Source organism: Cicer arietinum, chromosome 1 (assembly GCF_000331145.2).
Source record: "Cicer arietinum cultivar CDC Frontier isolate Library 1 chromosome 1, Cicar.CDCFrontier_v2.0, whole genome shotgun sequence".
In the NCBI taxonomy this organism is placed as follows: Eukaryota; Viridiplantae; Streptophyta; class Magnoliopsida; order Fabales; family Fabaceae; genus Cicer; species Cicer arietinum.
In genome coordinates, this window is record NC_021160.2 from 53,518,376 (window position 1) to 53,530,123 (window position 11,748).

Below are 11,748 nucleotides of genomic sequence, written 5' to 3' on the forward strand. Positions count from 1 at the left end.
TTATATATATATATATATATATATATATATATATATATATATATATATAAATTTTAAACGATACTCATTTTAAAACAAGAATAACAGTAAAAAACAATAATTTAATAAAACAAATGTTTTTTTTTTCTTCTTATGTGTAGCAATTTATTAACTCTCAAACATGAATACTTCTAAAATTATAAATTACCCACATCGAATACTTCATCCGTACCAATAGTCTCTCTACACTCATACTACTTAAAATTAGTGATTTTTTATATATTAATATAATATTATTTATATAACTTTTTATTAGAATGATGTACAATTTTTAATTTTGAAGTCTCTAAATAAAATTACGTAACAGTTTTTGATGGACGTGTACTCTGAAATCCTAATTTATCTCAAAACAGTATATTTGGTAAGAGGACCCAATACGGCAATACCATTCCGGTATATATCTATGATATAGTTTATTGATATGCGTGGTATCATTAATTGTGATTAAAATTGTGGGACCCAACCAATCCAAGTAGAGACTAGAGAGCGCAGCCGTAACCGTAATCTCTCTCCTCACAGTTTGATTGAACTTTGAAACAGTGTTATTATGAGAGAGAGCGTTACTCTGCCCTTTGCCGATAACCGTTTCTTCACCTCATAATCCTTTTTTCACTCTTAATTCTCCCATTCCGATGGCTTCATCTTCATGTGAGTCTTCCTTTTTTTTTTTGTTATCCTTTTATTGCCATTGGCATCGCTTAACATTTTATTATTCAATTATTATTAAATTTTCTATTTGAAAAAATATATGAATGGACTTTTCGTTTCTAGCGTCTTCATTTACTGTTTTGCATGTGCTCTTTGCAGTATTAGAAACTTTATGTGGAATGTATACTAACAATTCATGTACGCCGTTTTTCTGCATTTGTAACCATATATGGATTCATTGGAACAGCGTGTCATCTTTCAGATTAAGATTAGAAGTACTTTGATTCTCACACAATGGGGTGAAAAATATTCAAATGATGGCTCAAGCACGTAGTAATCTCCAAATACAAACCCTAGAAACCTTTAAGGAGCTGTTTATGAAACTGCTTAATTAAGGGCTTATGTGACATTTAAAAGCAACTCTTTATTTTTTCTACCTTTGAGCATTCTTTTGTCTTAACATATTGGTATTGCCCATGCAAATTGCATCACAGGTAACTTAGGGACACAAAATGTTGAAGTATTGAACTTGCACTTTGGTCAAAAAAGAATTGGGCTTTCACAACAGTTTGGTACTAAAAATTGGATCAGTAGGAAGTCACTGCAGTACACTAGTTTGGTTACGTCACAACAGAGAGTTAGATCTTTAACCTCGACCAATGGCCAATTGGCAGAGATCCAATGTAAGTTCTTTATTCTTTGATATGCACAAATTATTTTATTGTATAAGCTATAGAAATGCCATTGCTTTATTTTACTCAATAACTTGAAGCCTATTGAAAAATTCCTATCATCCATGATTTCTAGTGCATTATTTATGTCCTATTTAGGATTATGGAAATGATCTGACGAGTTTTAGCAACTGTGTAGAGGCCATTCTGTGTGCATGTGTATGTGATAGTATATAGTGTATGCATTCATGTGCTGGAAGTACATCCTTATTGAAGTGGACTTCCCTTGAAGGACAAAATTGATGTCAACTGTATCTTTGGAGGACAATGATTGGTGCTTACTCAAAAAAAAATATTAAGATGAAGTATAATTTACATTACTAATCTCTGTGACAAAGTAACCTATTTGAAGTTCATTCCATTTTATAAGTACGATTAAATGCTAATTGTTTTGTATAAATTTCTTCTGAAGATGGAAATGTATATAACGACTCACGGGAACTTCTATTTCCAACTGCCTATGCTAGTTTCACCTTGCAGCATTAGAAGATAAAAATTAGATTCTAGATCGTGTACCGGTCCGTGTTGTTTCATTTTCAAAACTCTGTTATTTTTTGTCAGGGCTCTGTTGGTTTATGTTAACAATGGATTCTATGAGGAAAATGCTGATATTTTCATGCATTCATGATCCGATTCACATAATCAAAAGTGTGTTTAAGCCGACATTTTCATTACTAATTTTCCCGAAAACCGAACCTCTTAATTTACCACATAAAGCGATTGAAATTGCATGTGGCAAAGTCTATTGATATGTATACCATAGTCTGGCTTCTAATGGCATTACCCTTTTCTGATGATATAACAGCTGTTTCAAGTTCAGAAGAAGATTCTGAAGAGATTAAATCTTCCGGTTTGGCAAGCGAACTGATTCCAAATTTTAATGAGGTTAGTGCATACTAAATGTTATCATTTGTTATCTTCTCAGTTGTCACCAGCAATCAGCAATTCAGCACGAACAAAACAAGTCCTTATTGATGATGGCTTTATCATACTGTCTTCATCTATTATCTTGTTCAGTTTCCCGCCATGGTTTGACCCGATGTCTAATGACCCGGTTCAATAATTCTTGTTCTGAAAATTTAAAACATACATTACTTCTATCTTTTTGCAGGTGGAATTCCTGCTCACTAACTTATGCGACACAACTTCAATTGCGGAGCTAGAATTAAAAGTAGGATATCATGCTGATCTATGAATTTTATTCTCTTCATAATCACAATATTTTTCATGTTCTCTCTCGTAAGGCCATTAATTAGGCACTATATATTAACTCTTGCTTTCTTTTTTTGTTTCTTCTTCATTGCCATCTGCCCAACCTCCAAATGATATCAGCTTGACGGGTTTCACCTGCATGTAGTGAGGGATTTGACTGAAAAAACTACAACCCTTCCTCCTCCCATTCCCACTCCTGCAAGTACAAGCATTGCCGCGGAAGCCCCTAAACCAAATGGATTAGTTTCTACATTGTCATCATTGGCCATCTCAAAATCGGGACCTTCTTCAGTATCTATGCAGGGATTTCTGGACAAAGCTGCAGATGAAGGGTTGGTGATAATTCAGTCTCCTAAGGTAAGAATCTAAAACAAATAGTATTTTACATTCCTTTCAATGATGTATGCTAATACCATAGAGCAGGTTGGCTTCTTCAGAAGATCTCGAACGATAAAGGGAAAACGTGCTCGTCCTTCGTGTAAAGAGGTACACTTCAAGGCCTTAGATAGTCAACTGAAATCTTCTTATCTTATTATATCTTACACATTCACCCTATGAGCATGTCGTGAAATCTACAATTTCCAAAATTAATTTTTGATAGTCAATTTTGGATAGATGCAAAAAGTTGAGGAGGGGCAAGTGATCTGTTACATTGAACAGCTTGGTGGGGAGCTGCCAATTGAGGTTTGTGTCTTAAATACGTTCCCTAGCTCTTTCAAATTCCTATCATCATACATACACTATTCACAAATGCTACTACTACTAGTACTAGCATAACTAACTATTGCAATGCCAATCACTTTCTTTCTAGTGTGATGTGTCCGGGGAGGTTATCAAGATTCTAAGAAAGGACGGGGGTTAGTTAGTTACCTCAATTTTTTGTCTTTTATTGTTTAAACTTAATGACAATCATATGTTGATTTTTTGTTCATCACTGTGTTTGTGTCTTCTTGACAGATCCGGTTGGTTATGGTGACGCACTTGTAGCAGTATTGCCGTCATTTCCTGGAATAAAGAAGCTTCAATAGATCTTTAGGATTTTTTTCGCTTAGGAAATGCATTAATTCCCTGTAATTAACTGATACTATGAAAACAAGTTATGTGACAGTCCAATAGCTTATATATTCCTTGCAGTATTTAATACTCAAACTGAGGATTTTTTTTTCCTAAACAGAAAAGATAATAACGATAAAGAATTGTTACTGATGTTTGACAAATTGTGCCTATGGTCTCGGGAGTAGAGTGACTACGAGTCAAAATATTTGGATTCACTAAAGTCACATTATTATATTTTATATTTTCAAAATTTTTTATTATGAAAAAAATAAGTGAAAAATAGAGATGATTCTAACTATTTGTATTAAAGTATTACAAAATATAAGAGTTAGGGTTAAAACTCGGTTGGATAATAGTATAAAAAAGTTAATTTATTCTAAAAAATAAAAAAAATACGTTTGAAATATCTCATTTTAAAAACTTTTTATTTATTTTATCAATTTTAAAAACTAATTTTTCGACTGTCTGTAACGATAGTAAAGCTCATGCATCCACGAGATTAATCTTTTTCTCCATTTATTTATTAGTGATGCATATATGATTAATGAGGGAGAAGGAATTTGTCAAAAAACGAAAGAACAAAATAAGTGATACTGAATTTGTTTTTATATATTAGTATAAAAATTATGTACCGAAAATATAAAATAATTTTAGATTATCATCTACCATTATTTAACATCAAAGTAAAACTAGTTTGCACTGACAATACAGTTTTTAACAATAACTATTATTATTATTATTATTATTATTATTATTATTATTATTATTATTATTATTATTATTATTATTATTATTATTATTATTATTATTATTATTATTATCACAGAATCTGTGTATTTATTCTTTTCATTTTTAACAATTATTTTTTATTAATTTGTTTTAAAATTATTTATTGTAAAATTAATCAAAATTATATCAAGATATATTTTAACCATTCCTTATTAGTTATTAACATGTTGACCGTGCAATTTTTTTAATTCAAAGACATTATAATTATTGTAATATTATTAATATACTTTTATATGGTAATTTTTTTGTCATGAAATATACAAATGACATGTTTAAATTAAATCTCATAATTTAAAATTATAATTATAATGTTTTTTGTGCAAAAAAAAAACTAATTATAATATATTAATATTTTTAACACATTTTTATATAGTAATTTTTTGTCACAAAATCTCCAAATTGATATGTAGTACATTAAATATTATAAAAGTTTGAACATGTATTACTAAATCAAGTCATAACGAGTTTTAGGTAAGAATAAATCGTTCGAGATTATACATATTAGAATCTTATCTACAAATTTATTAATTAAATTTTACTTATCTCATGATCGAATTTTAAATTATTAGAGTCTTGTTTTCTTAAGAATTAGATAATTAAAAAAAAATTAAGCTTTATATGTTAATAAATTCCATTGTAAATTAATATAAGGCTGGTAAAATATGTATTTGTAAAATATATTATATTTAGAAAAAACTATATTCTTAAAACAAATTTACCAAACAAGTTTTCTTTAATTTTTCTATTCTAAATATTTTTTTTTCAAAAATAAGATATCAAACAACTTTTTATTTTGTTTTCTTCTTAAAAATAGCTTTTAAAAATTAATGTATAGAACAGTTTTAAAAATAAAAAAATGGAAACACAAACAATCAGGACCGTATTTTTTTTATATAAAAAGCTTAATGTTTTACTTTTTTTTTTATGAAATAATTTTCATTTTAGAAAATTGAAATTTGAGTTTTACTTTGAATTTTGTAGAAGTTCTTTTTGAATTTTTACTTTTATAAAATAAAAAGTGAGACTTCAATGTAGTTTTCATCTCTTTATTTTCACCAATTCACCAAATTGATCTCTTTATTTTAAAATACGACAATTTTAATTTTTCATTTATATTTTTTAATTAAATAAATAATGATATTACATATTTTAAATGACATGACATACAATATTGTGATAATATCTAATTACATTAATTATTTATGTTATCAATAAAATTTTAAAAATAAATAATTTCATAAGTTAAAACTAGAGATTTTATTACAATTTCATGAGTATTAATCATTCAACATTGTTTAAAATATATCACATTCTAATTTTTTATTAAAACTTTTTAAGAGAATAAAAACTGTTTGATGTTAGAATAAGAGAATCAATTTTGCATATTGAACAAAAAGAGGAGAACCAAAAAATTAGACCAAAAAATTATTTAATTCAAAAGTACAGAATTGGATAAAAACATAAATACTTAAAAGTTGTTAAGAGTAAAATGGAAATTTCATAATATGTAGGTGGTAGAGGTCTAGCCGAAGGGGGTATAAGAATGATTTTTCGATATGGTTAAAGCTTGCAAAAGGAAACCGAAGCCCAAAAATGGGTCTGAAATGAAAGCCCAAAGCCCACAATAATATAAAGACATTCTCCATCTTAACAGCTTCGAATTTCATCATTTTGCATTGAATTGAAGTCAGTGATTGAATTTTAGTGTTTAGAAATCATAACAAAAATGGTGGAAACAGAAACGTACCCTGAAACACAACCACATTTCAAAAAACCTAGAATATCAGAAGAAACCCATTTCAATAATAATGTTAACTTGAAGACGAAGACTCAACTATGCAGAAGATTCATGCAAGGTGTGTGTTTTCTTGGTCCCAAATGCAACTACGCACATGGATCCTCCGAACTCAGAACAACAACAACAACACCAAAACTCTGCAGATTGTTTTTACGCAACAAACACTGCTCTTACGGACACACTTGTCGTTTCCTTCATCACTCTTCTCAACAATCACGTATGTGTTTTTCTATAACCCTATACATCAATACTTAGTTTTTACTACACTTTGATCTTGTTTGTTCTTTTGTTAGTATCACAACGAAATGAGTTTTTTTTCTTCATAATCTGGTGATTTTTGTGCTTGTTTAATAATGAGGTTTTCATTTTTTTATATGAAGTAATAAAATGGGGGTTTCATTTTAACCATTACTTGGACTGAGAAATTGTGTTATTATACAAGCTGAAACAGTTGTGAACGAATTTACCTAGGTTGCTATGATGGTGTTTAAATATTTCAAAATAAATCATGTTGGTTCTTCTAGTGCAGAGTTGATTGCTTACTTTTTAAGTAAAGTCTCAAATTAGTCTAGGGCAGAGTTTGGATTGACTAATGAACAATTTATCTGTGCTTATTTTGTTGGCATAAGCACTTGATAGAAGGAGTGTTTAACAGAGCTTATAAAAATAGCTTATGAAAATGTTCGTAAACCGCTTTCAAGGATAGTTTATAAAAATAGCTTATAACTTATATGAAAATAGTTATTTCCTCTTTGAATGCAGAAATAGTTTATACATAAGTGCTTAATTATGTTGTTCATCCAAATAGGCCCTAGGTTCAACATCACTTCCTTGAAAGCGTTTTGTGTTTCAATAGAGATTATATGGTGATTCAATACAATATAGAGCTGTTTGTCTTAATAAAATATGACTTGGGACTTTGTGAATGCAGAACCTGTGGTAATGAAGAATCCGGGATGCAGGATGATGCAAACTTGTGCTGCTGCTGCTGCTGCTACAATTGATGGCAACTCTTCTGCCCAGAACAAGATAATGCAAACTTCTACTACTCCTACTACAAATGCCTCAACCAGCACGGTGGCAACTAGCTCTTTGCATAAGAATGGACCCTATGGTGTTAAATTCATATTCAAGAAAAAGGAATTGCAAAAGATCAGTGGCATCTATGCTGATTGGATTTAAGATGTATTGCCGCACCATAGCGCTAAGCAAACTGGACTAGTGGAGACTTGGTTATTTCTATTGAGGAATGAAGGGAGAGATTTAAGAGTTTTACTTCACTAGTTGTCTGACCAAATTTGTTTTGAGGAACGTGCTACAGTTTTATTTTTTCCCTTTTAGCTTTTTGGCACAAGGTATATGCTTCAATCTTTCGTGCAAATATGTGTATATACATAGCCTTGTAAATTTGTTACTCTAAGATGTATTGGCACCATGACACATCATTTGGAATATATTTGATTCAATTTCCAGTAGGAGTGTTCAATTGATTTATCAGCAACCCATGACTCACCCGAACACGAAAAACCTGAAACCTGTTCTAGAATCTGGTTTTGCGGACGGGTTATTTCAGGTCATTGAGTTAAATGTGGAAGTTGAATACACAATGGTCTAGACTCTTTGATGTGTTTCTTTGAAGGACAAAAATGAATATTTGCACTATCTAATGTGTAGCTAAGAAGTATACAAGTAATCTATACTAACTTTGACACTCATAAAGCTGAGTTCACCGATTCCAGGAATCCCTTTGTAAAATTTGAATAGATAAGATGGCAAGTTCTATAAGCTTAAACAAAATTGATTTGAACATGAATACAGAAGGAATACATGCTCTAATACTTGTACAATAAAAATGCATATTTGGCTCGTTGCAGTAACTGAATACAAAAGCTTGCATTAATGAGATGCATGATATCATTGAAATCAGAAGAATATGATACACAATGAAATGCAATTGTTGCTTTCTATTGTTGTTCATGTATTATCTTCAGAGGATCTCACCCATCTGATAGTTGACCGAGCTAAGGCGTCCATTGGATCGACACATTTCTTGAGAAGAGGATCATCGTGCGGCAAGACATCTCGTATTTCATCAGAAGCAAGGATGATAAAATTAACTGCCCTCACCAAAAGAACTTGAAGTGCAATTCTCAATAGATTGCATGTCCCTTCCATGTCCTTTCGGTTCAAAGCTTCGATTGCAGGTATCACTGTGTGCTCCATAGTTGCTCTATCAGGTAGGACAACCTCAAAGCCCTGATTATATAATAAGATGAACACATCCAAATATCTATAGCTTGTCAACACAATTCAACATGATATTTCTAATCTAAGCATTGCAATCTTTGAAGAAAAAGTGCAAAACAACTAAAATACTGGTTTATTTCAACTCCAGAAACTAGAGATTGAAGTCTTTTTTATCAAAGTTTGATGGTGAATTGGATCTTCATCACGAGATAGAAAACACTGTTCCAGTGTTTTGTTTTGGCATATGAGAAATATTGTTAGCATTTGTCAAATAAATTTAGAAAAACAAGTTATATATTCATTGCAAACATATAATCCTATTGGACAGGAACATAGTTCCCAACAATTTGAGCAGATATGAAATTGAGAAGTCATGAATAGATAAAACATTAAATCAGGCATCTCACTTTTAACAAAAGTCTCAGCTAATCACTTCCATCTATCACATTTACCATTATAAATGATAGGTTCCTATAATCCATATAAGTAAAAATGAATGCCTTCAGCCATCACATCTTACACTATTGTCACAAAAAGAAGTTACATACAAATCTGTTGAAACTCTAGCATGCTGCAGCTATTCAATTCAGATAGTCACAAGGAACCAAGAAGAAAGCAACTAATGTCCAAAACTCCAAATTTAGTTTATAAAGTAACTCCAAGGGAAGGGTCCCTTGTAATCGAAAGTTCGGGCCAGGTGATAAGTAGAGTCTAACAAAAAATTGTTCTAGCAAGAGTTCAAACATGGGTACTTCCGTTCAATTCGACATTCACTAGTAACAACTTCAGTCCAACCATTTGGTTTAGCATTTAGTAGTTTATAAATGAGATTAAGGCTAGCAAGCTATTTTAAATGTAACAAAAACAATAAAAAGGTAGGGAAATTACTTCATTTTGAAGCTTCTCCTTATAAAAACCAGCTGCCAGAGTTGCATTTGTTGCAAGCACACCAATCCTCAAAGGACTACCAGCTTCAAGTGGCTTTAACTTAGCTTCCTTAAGCTCCTTAGCAACACATTCAGCCATATGAAGAAATGGAACAGAACACCCTTTAGATACTTGTTCATACCAACAATGTGACACATTACAAGGCATGACTATGCAACTAGCCCCAGAATTCTCAAGAAAAATCCTCTTATTTATAAGACTCTGCACAATATTTGAAGAATCAAGTTTCAAACTTTCCAAACTCCTTTCATAGGAAAGAAGCTCCTTATTCAAAAGTGGATCAGAACAAAGCAAAAAAGGAATGGCACTTTGTCCATCTTGTGAACTCAACTCAACAAGCTTCCTTAGAAACTTGAGAGTTGCATCAACAGACATGCCTCCAATTATGCCAACAGTGGTTCCTTGAGAACCAAAAGGAGTAGCTGGATCATTCCTTCCAGAAGCAACAAGGTTTGAGGAAAGAAGCTTCTTTGAAAAATCACCACTTTCATCTGCATTCAATATAACTGAAGGTGGGGGTGTAGATAGAACTTTCCAAGACCTTGACTTGAACAAGTACCTATGATTAGGATTACGATTAAGATTGGGAGTACTTACACAACCCAATAATGTTTGTGATTGGTAACACATAGACATTGCCAACATCACATCAAACACCCCAAATGGTTTCTTTTTCTTTTTCTCTTTGAATCTTACAACCCCATTGGAATTGATGGTTCAAAAGTAAGAGATAACGAAAAAGAACCAAACTTTAGAAAACCCCTTTTGCTGCAGACATGTGATTTTACAATTTCACCATGTTAAAACCCATAATCAGCATAACATGGCTCTTTTTCTCAAATGAGTCAGTGACAATGTCACCCATATATTTATAATAATTAATACCAAAAATCAATCTATAATAATAAAAAATAATAAAATGAAATATACTTTATCTTTTGTTCTTCACCGACCCTTTTTTATCTCTAATCAGATCTTCACAAATTCTTTTGGATTCTTCTAAATTATAAAAGATAAAATAATGTTGAAATATCATTGTGAGTATATAAGGGTTCAATTATATATAGTGTAAATTCAGCCTATTTTATCTTTGGTACAAAAATTACTATTTTTTCTAAATAAAGCTCATGTGAAGTATATTGGTGTAATCTTATAAATAAATGTTTATAAAGTGAAATTGATATAGAAACGTGTAGAATCTTCTAACATGGTTAACGATAAAATTCTAATCTGTAACAAGAGACAGGAATTCATCAGAACCCAAAATTCATTATACTGTGATTTCATCAGAAATACAAAATATTCAGAAATGGACCATATAGATAGACACGTGATAAGCATTGAAGAATGTTGTTGCCATGTGCATTGCTAATGTCACGTTTCATATTGGTTGTGTTTGTTTTCAACTGGGCTCCACTTGTGAAATAAATATTTAATTTAATTTATATAAATATTAAATAAAATTTTATTGTATTATTGTAAAAAAATTTAAACTGTCAGTCACTCAATTTTTTAATGAATCATCTGAGTTTTATATAAATTTAAGTGACGGGACACATGTAAATCTTAATTAACCAACGAGGGTGTCCTAAAAAATTTGTGTTTTGAAAACATCATTTAGATTTAGATAACTTGTTTTTCTTGTATGCATCTGTCTTTTTATTTTTCCTGCATGAAGAAATAAGTCACGTATTTGGGCCACGGCCCATCAAGTATCTCGTGTAATGGGTATGAACTTCAGTTGCGCATTGTGAATTCTCGTTTAATGGGCCTGGACTTACGGTGATGAAGTTCACCTACATGAAAAAGCGAATCTTATCGTTTATGGAGGTTATTCCGGAAAGAATTGTTCGGAAAAGATTAGTCCAACAACATAGAAGATGATGATTTATAATGTATTAATTATTATGGTGTATTATTTATAATATATTAATTATTAATTATTTATAGTATATTATTATTTAAAAATATTTATGGTGTATTAAAAAAATAGTGTGTATCGAAAAAGTTGAAGAAAATTATTCCAGTAACATATTTTTATGATATTAATATTAATTATAATTATTCATATTTGATCGGTGTCAAAAATATTTGTAGTATGGCGCATGTTTTATCCACAGTAGTGATTTATCCATATATATTAACATTTCTAAAAATAATAAAATTTTAAAAAATGGTGTGTACTAAAATTTTTTTTTAGAAAGTTTTCTGGAAACATCCTATGTACCGAAAATTTTTTCAATTAAGTTTTTCTATAATACAAATTTTTTACTTTGTACC

At 30.5% G+C, this 11,748-nt stretch overlaps 3 protein-coding genes across 3 annotated transcripts; 2 read left to right on the forward strand and 1 right to left on the reverse strand.

The window, feature by feature from the left end:
- Positions 1 to 476: 476 nt before the first annotated feature.
- On the forward strand, positions 477 to 3,779 carry LOC101493562 (uncharacterized). The gene is made up of 9 exons (XM_004486635.4): positions 477 to 687; positions 1,182 to 1,370; positions 2,224 to 2,303; positions 2,530 to 2,589; positions 2,751 to 2,987; positions 3,054 to 3,116; positions 3,246 to 3,314; positions 3,442 to 3,487; positions 3,588 to 3,779. Exons 1-9 carry the CDS (start codon positions 672 to 674, stop codon positions 3,656 to 3,658), a joined length of 831 nt encoding a protein of 276 aa, XP_004486692.1. The 5' UTR covers positions 477 to 671; the 3' UTR covers positions 3,659 to 3,779.
- Positions 3,780 to 6,124: 2,345 nt separating this feature from the next.
- On the forward strand, positions 6,125 to 7,759 carry LOC101493245 (uncharacterized). Its single transcript, XM_004486634.4, has 2 exons — positions 6,125 to 6,490; positions 7,205 to 7,759. Exons 1-2 carry the CDS (start codon positions 6,202 to 6,204, stop codon positions 7,453 to 7,455), a joined length of 540 nt encoding a protein of 179 aa, XP_004486691.1. The 5' UTR covers positions 6,125 to 6,201; the 3' UTR covers positions 7,456 to 7,759.
- Positions 7,760 to 8,006: 247 nt separating this feature from the next.
- LOC101492913 (uncharacterized) lies at positions 8,007 to 10,572 on the reverse strand. Its single transcript, XM_004486633.4, has 2 exons — positions 9,409 to 10,572; positions 8,007 to 8,529 (listed from the first exon to the last, which is right to left on the reverse strand). Exons 1-2 carry the CDS (start codon positions 10,111 to 10,113, stop codon positions 8,248 to 8,250), a joined length of 987 nt encoding a protein of 328 aa, XP_004486690.1. The 5' UTR covers positions 10,114 to 10,572; the 3' UTR covers positions 8,007 to 8,247.
- Positions 10,573 to 11,748: the final 1,176 nt, after the last annotated feature.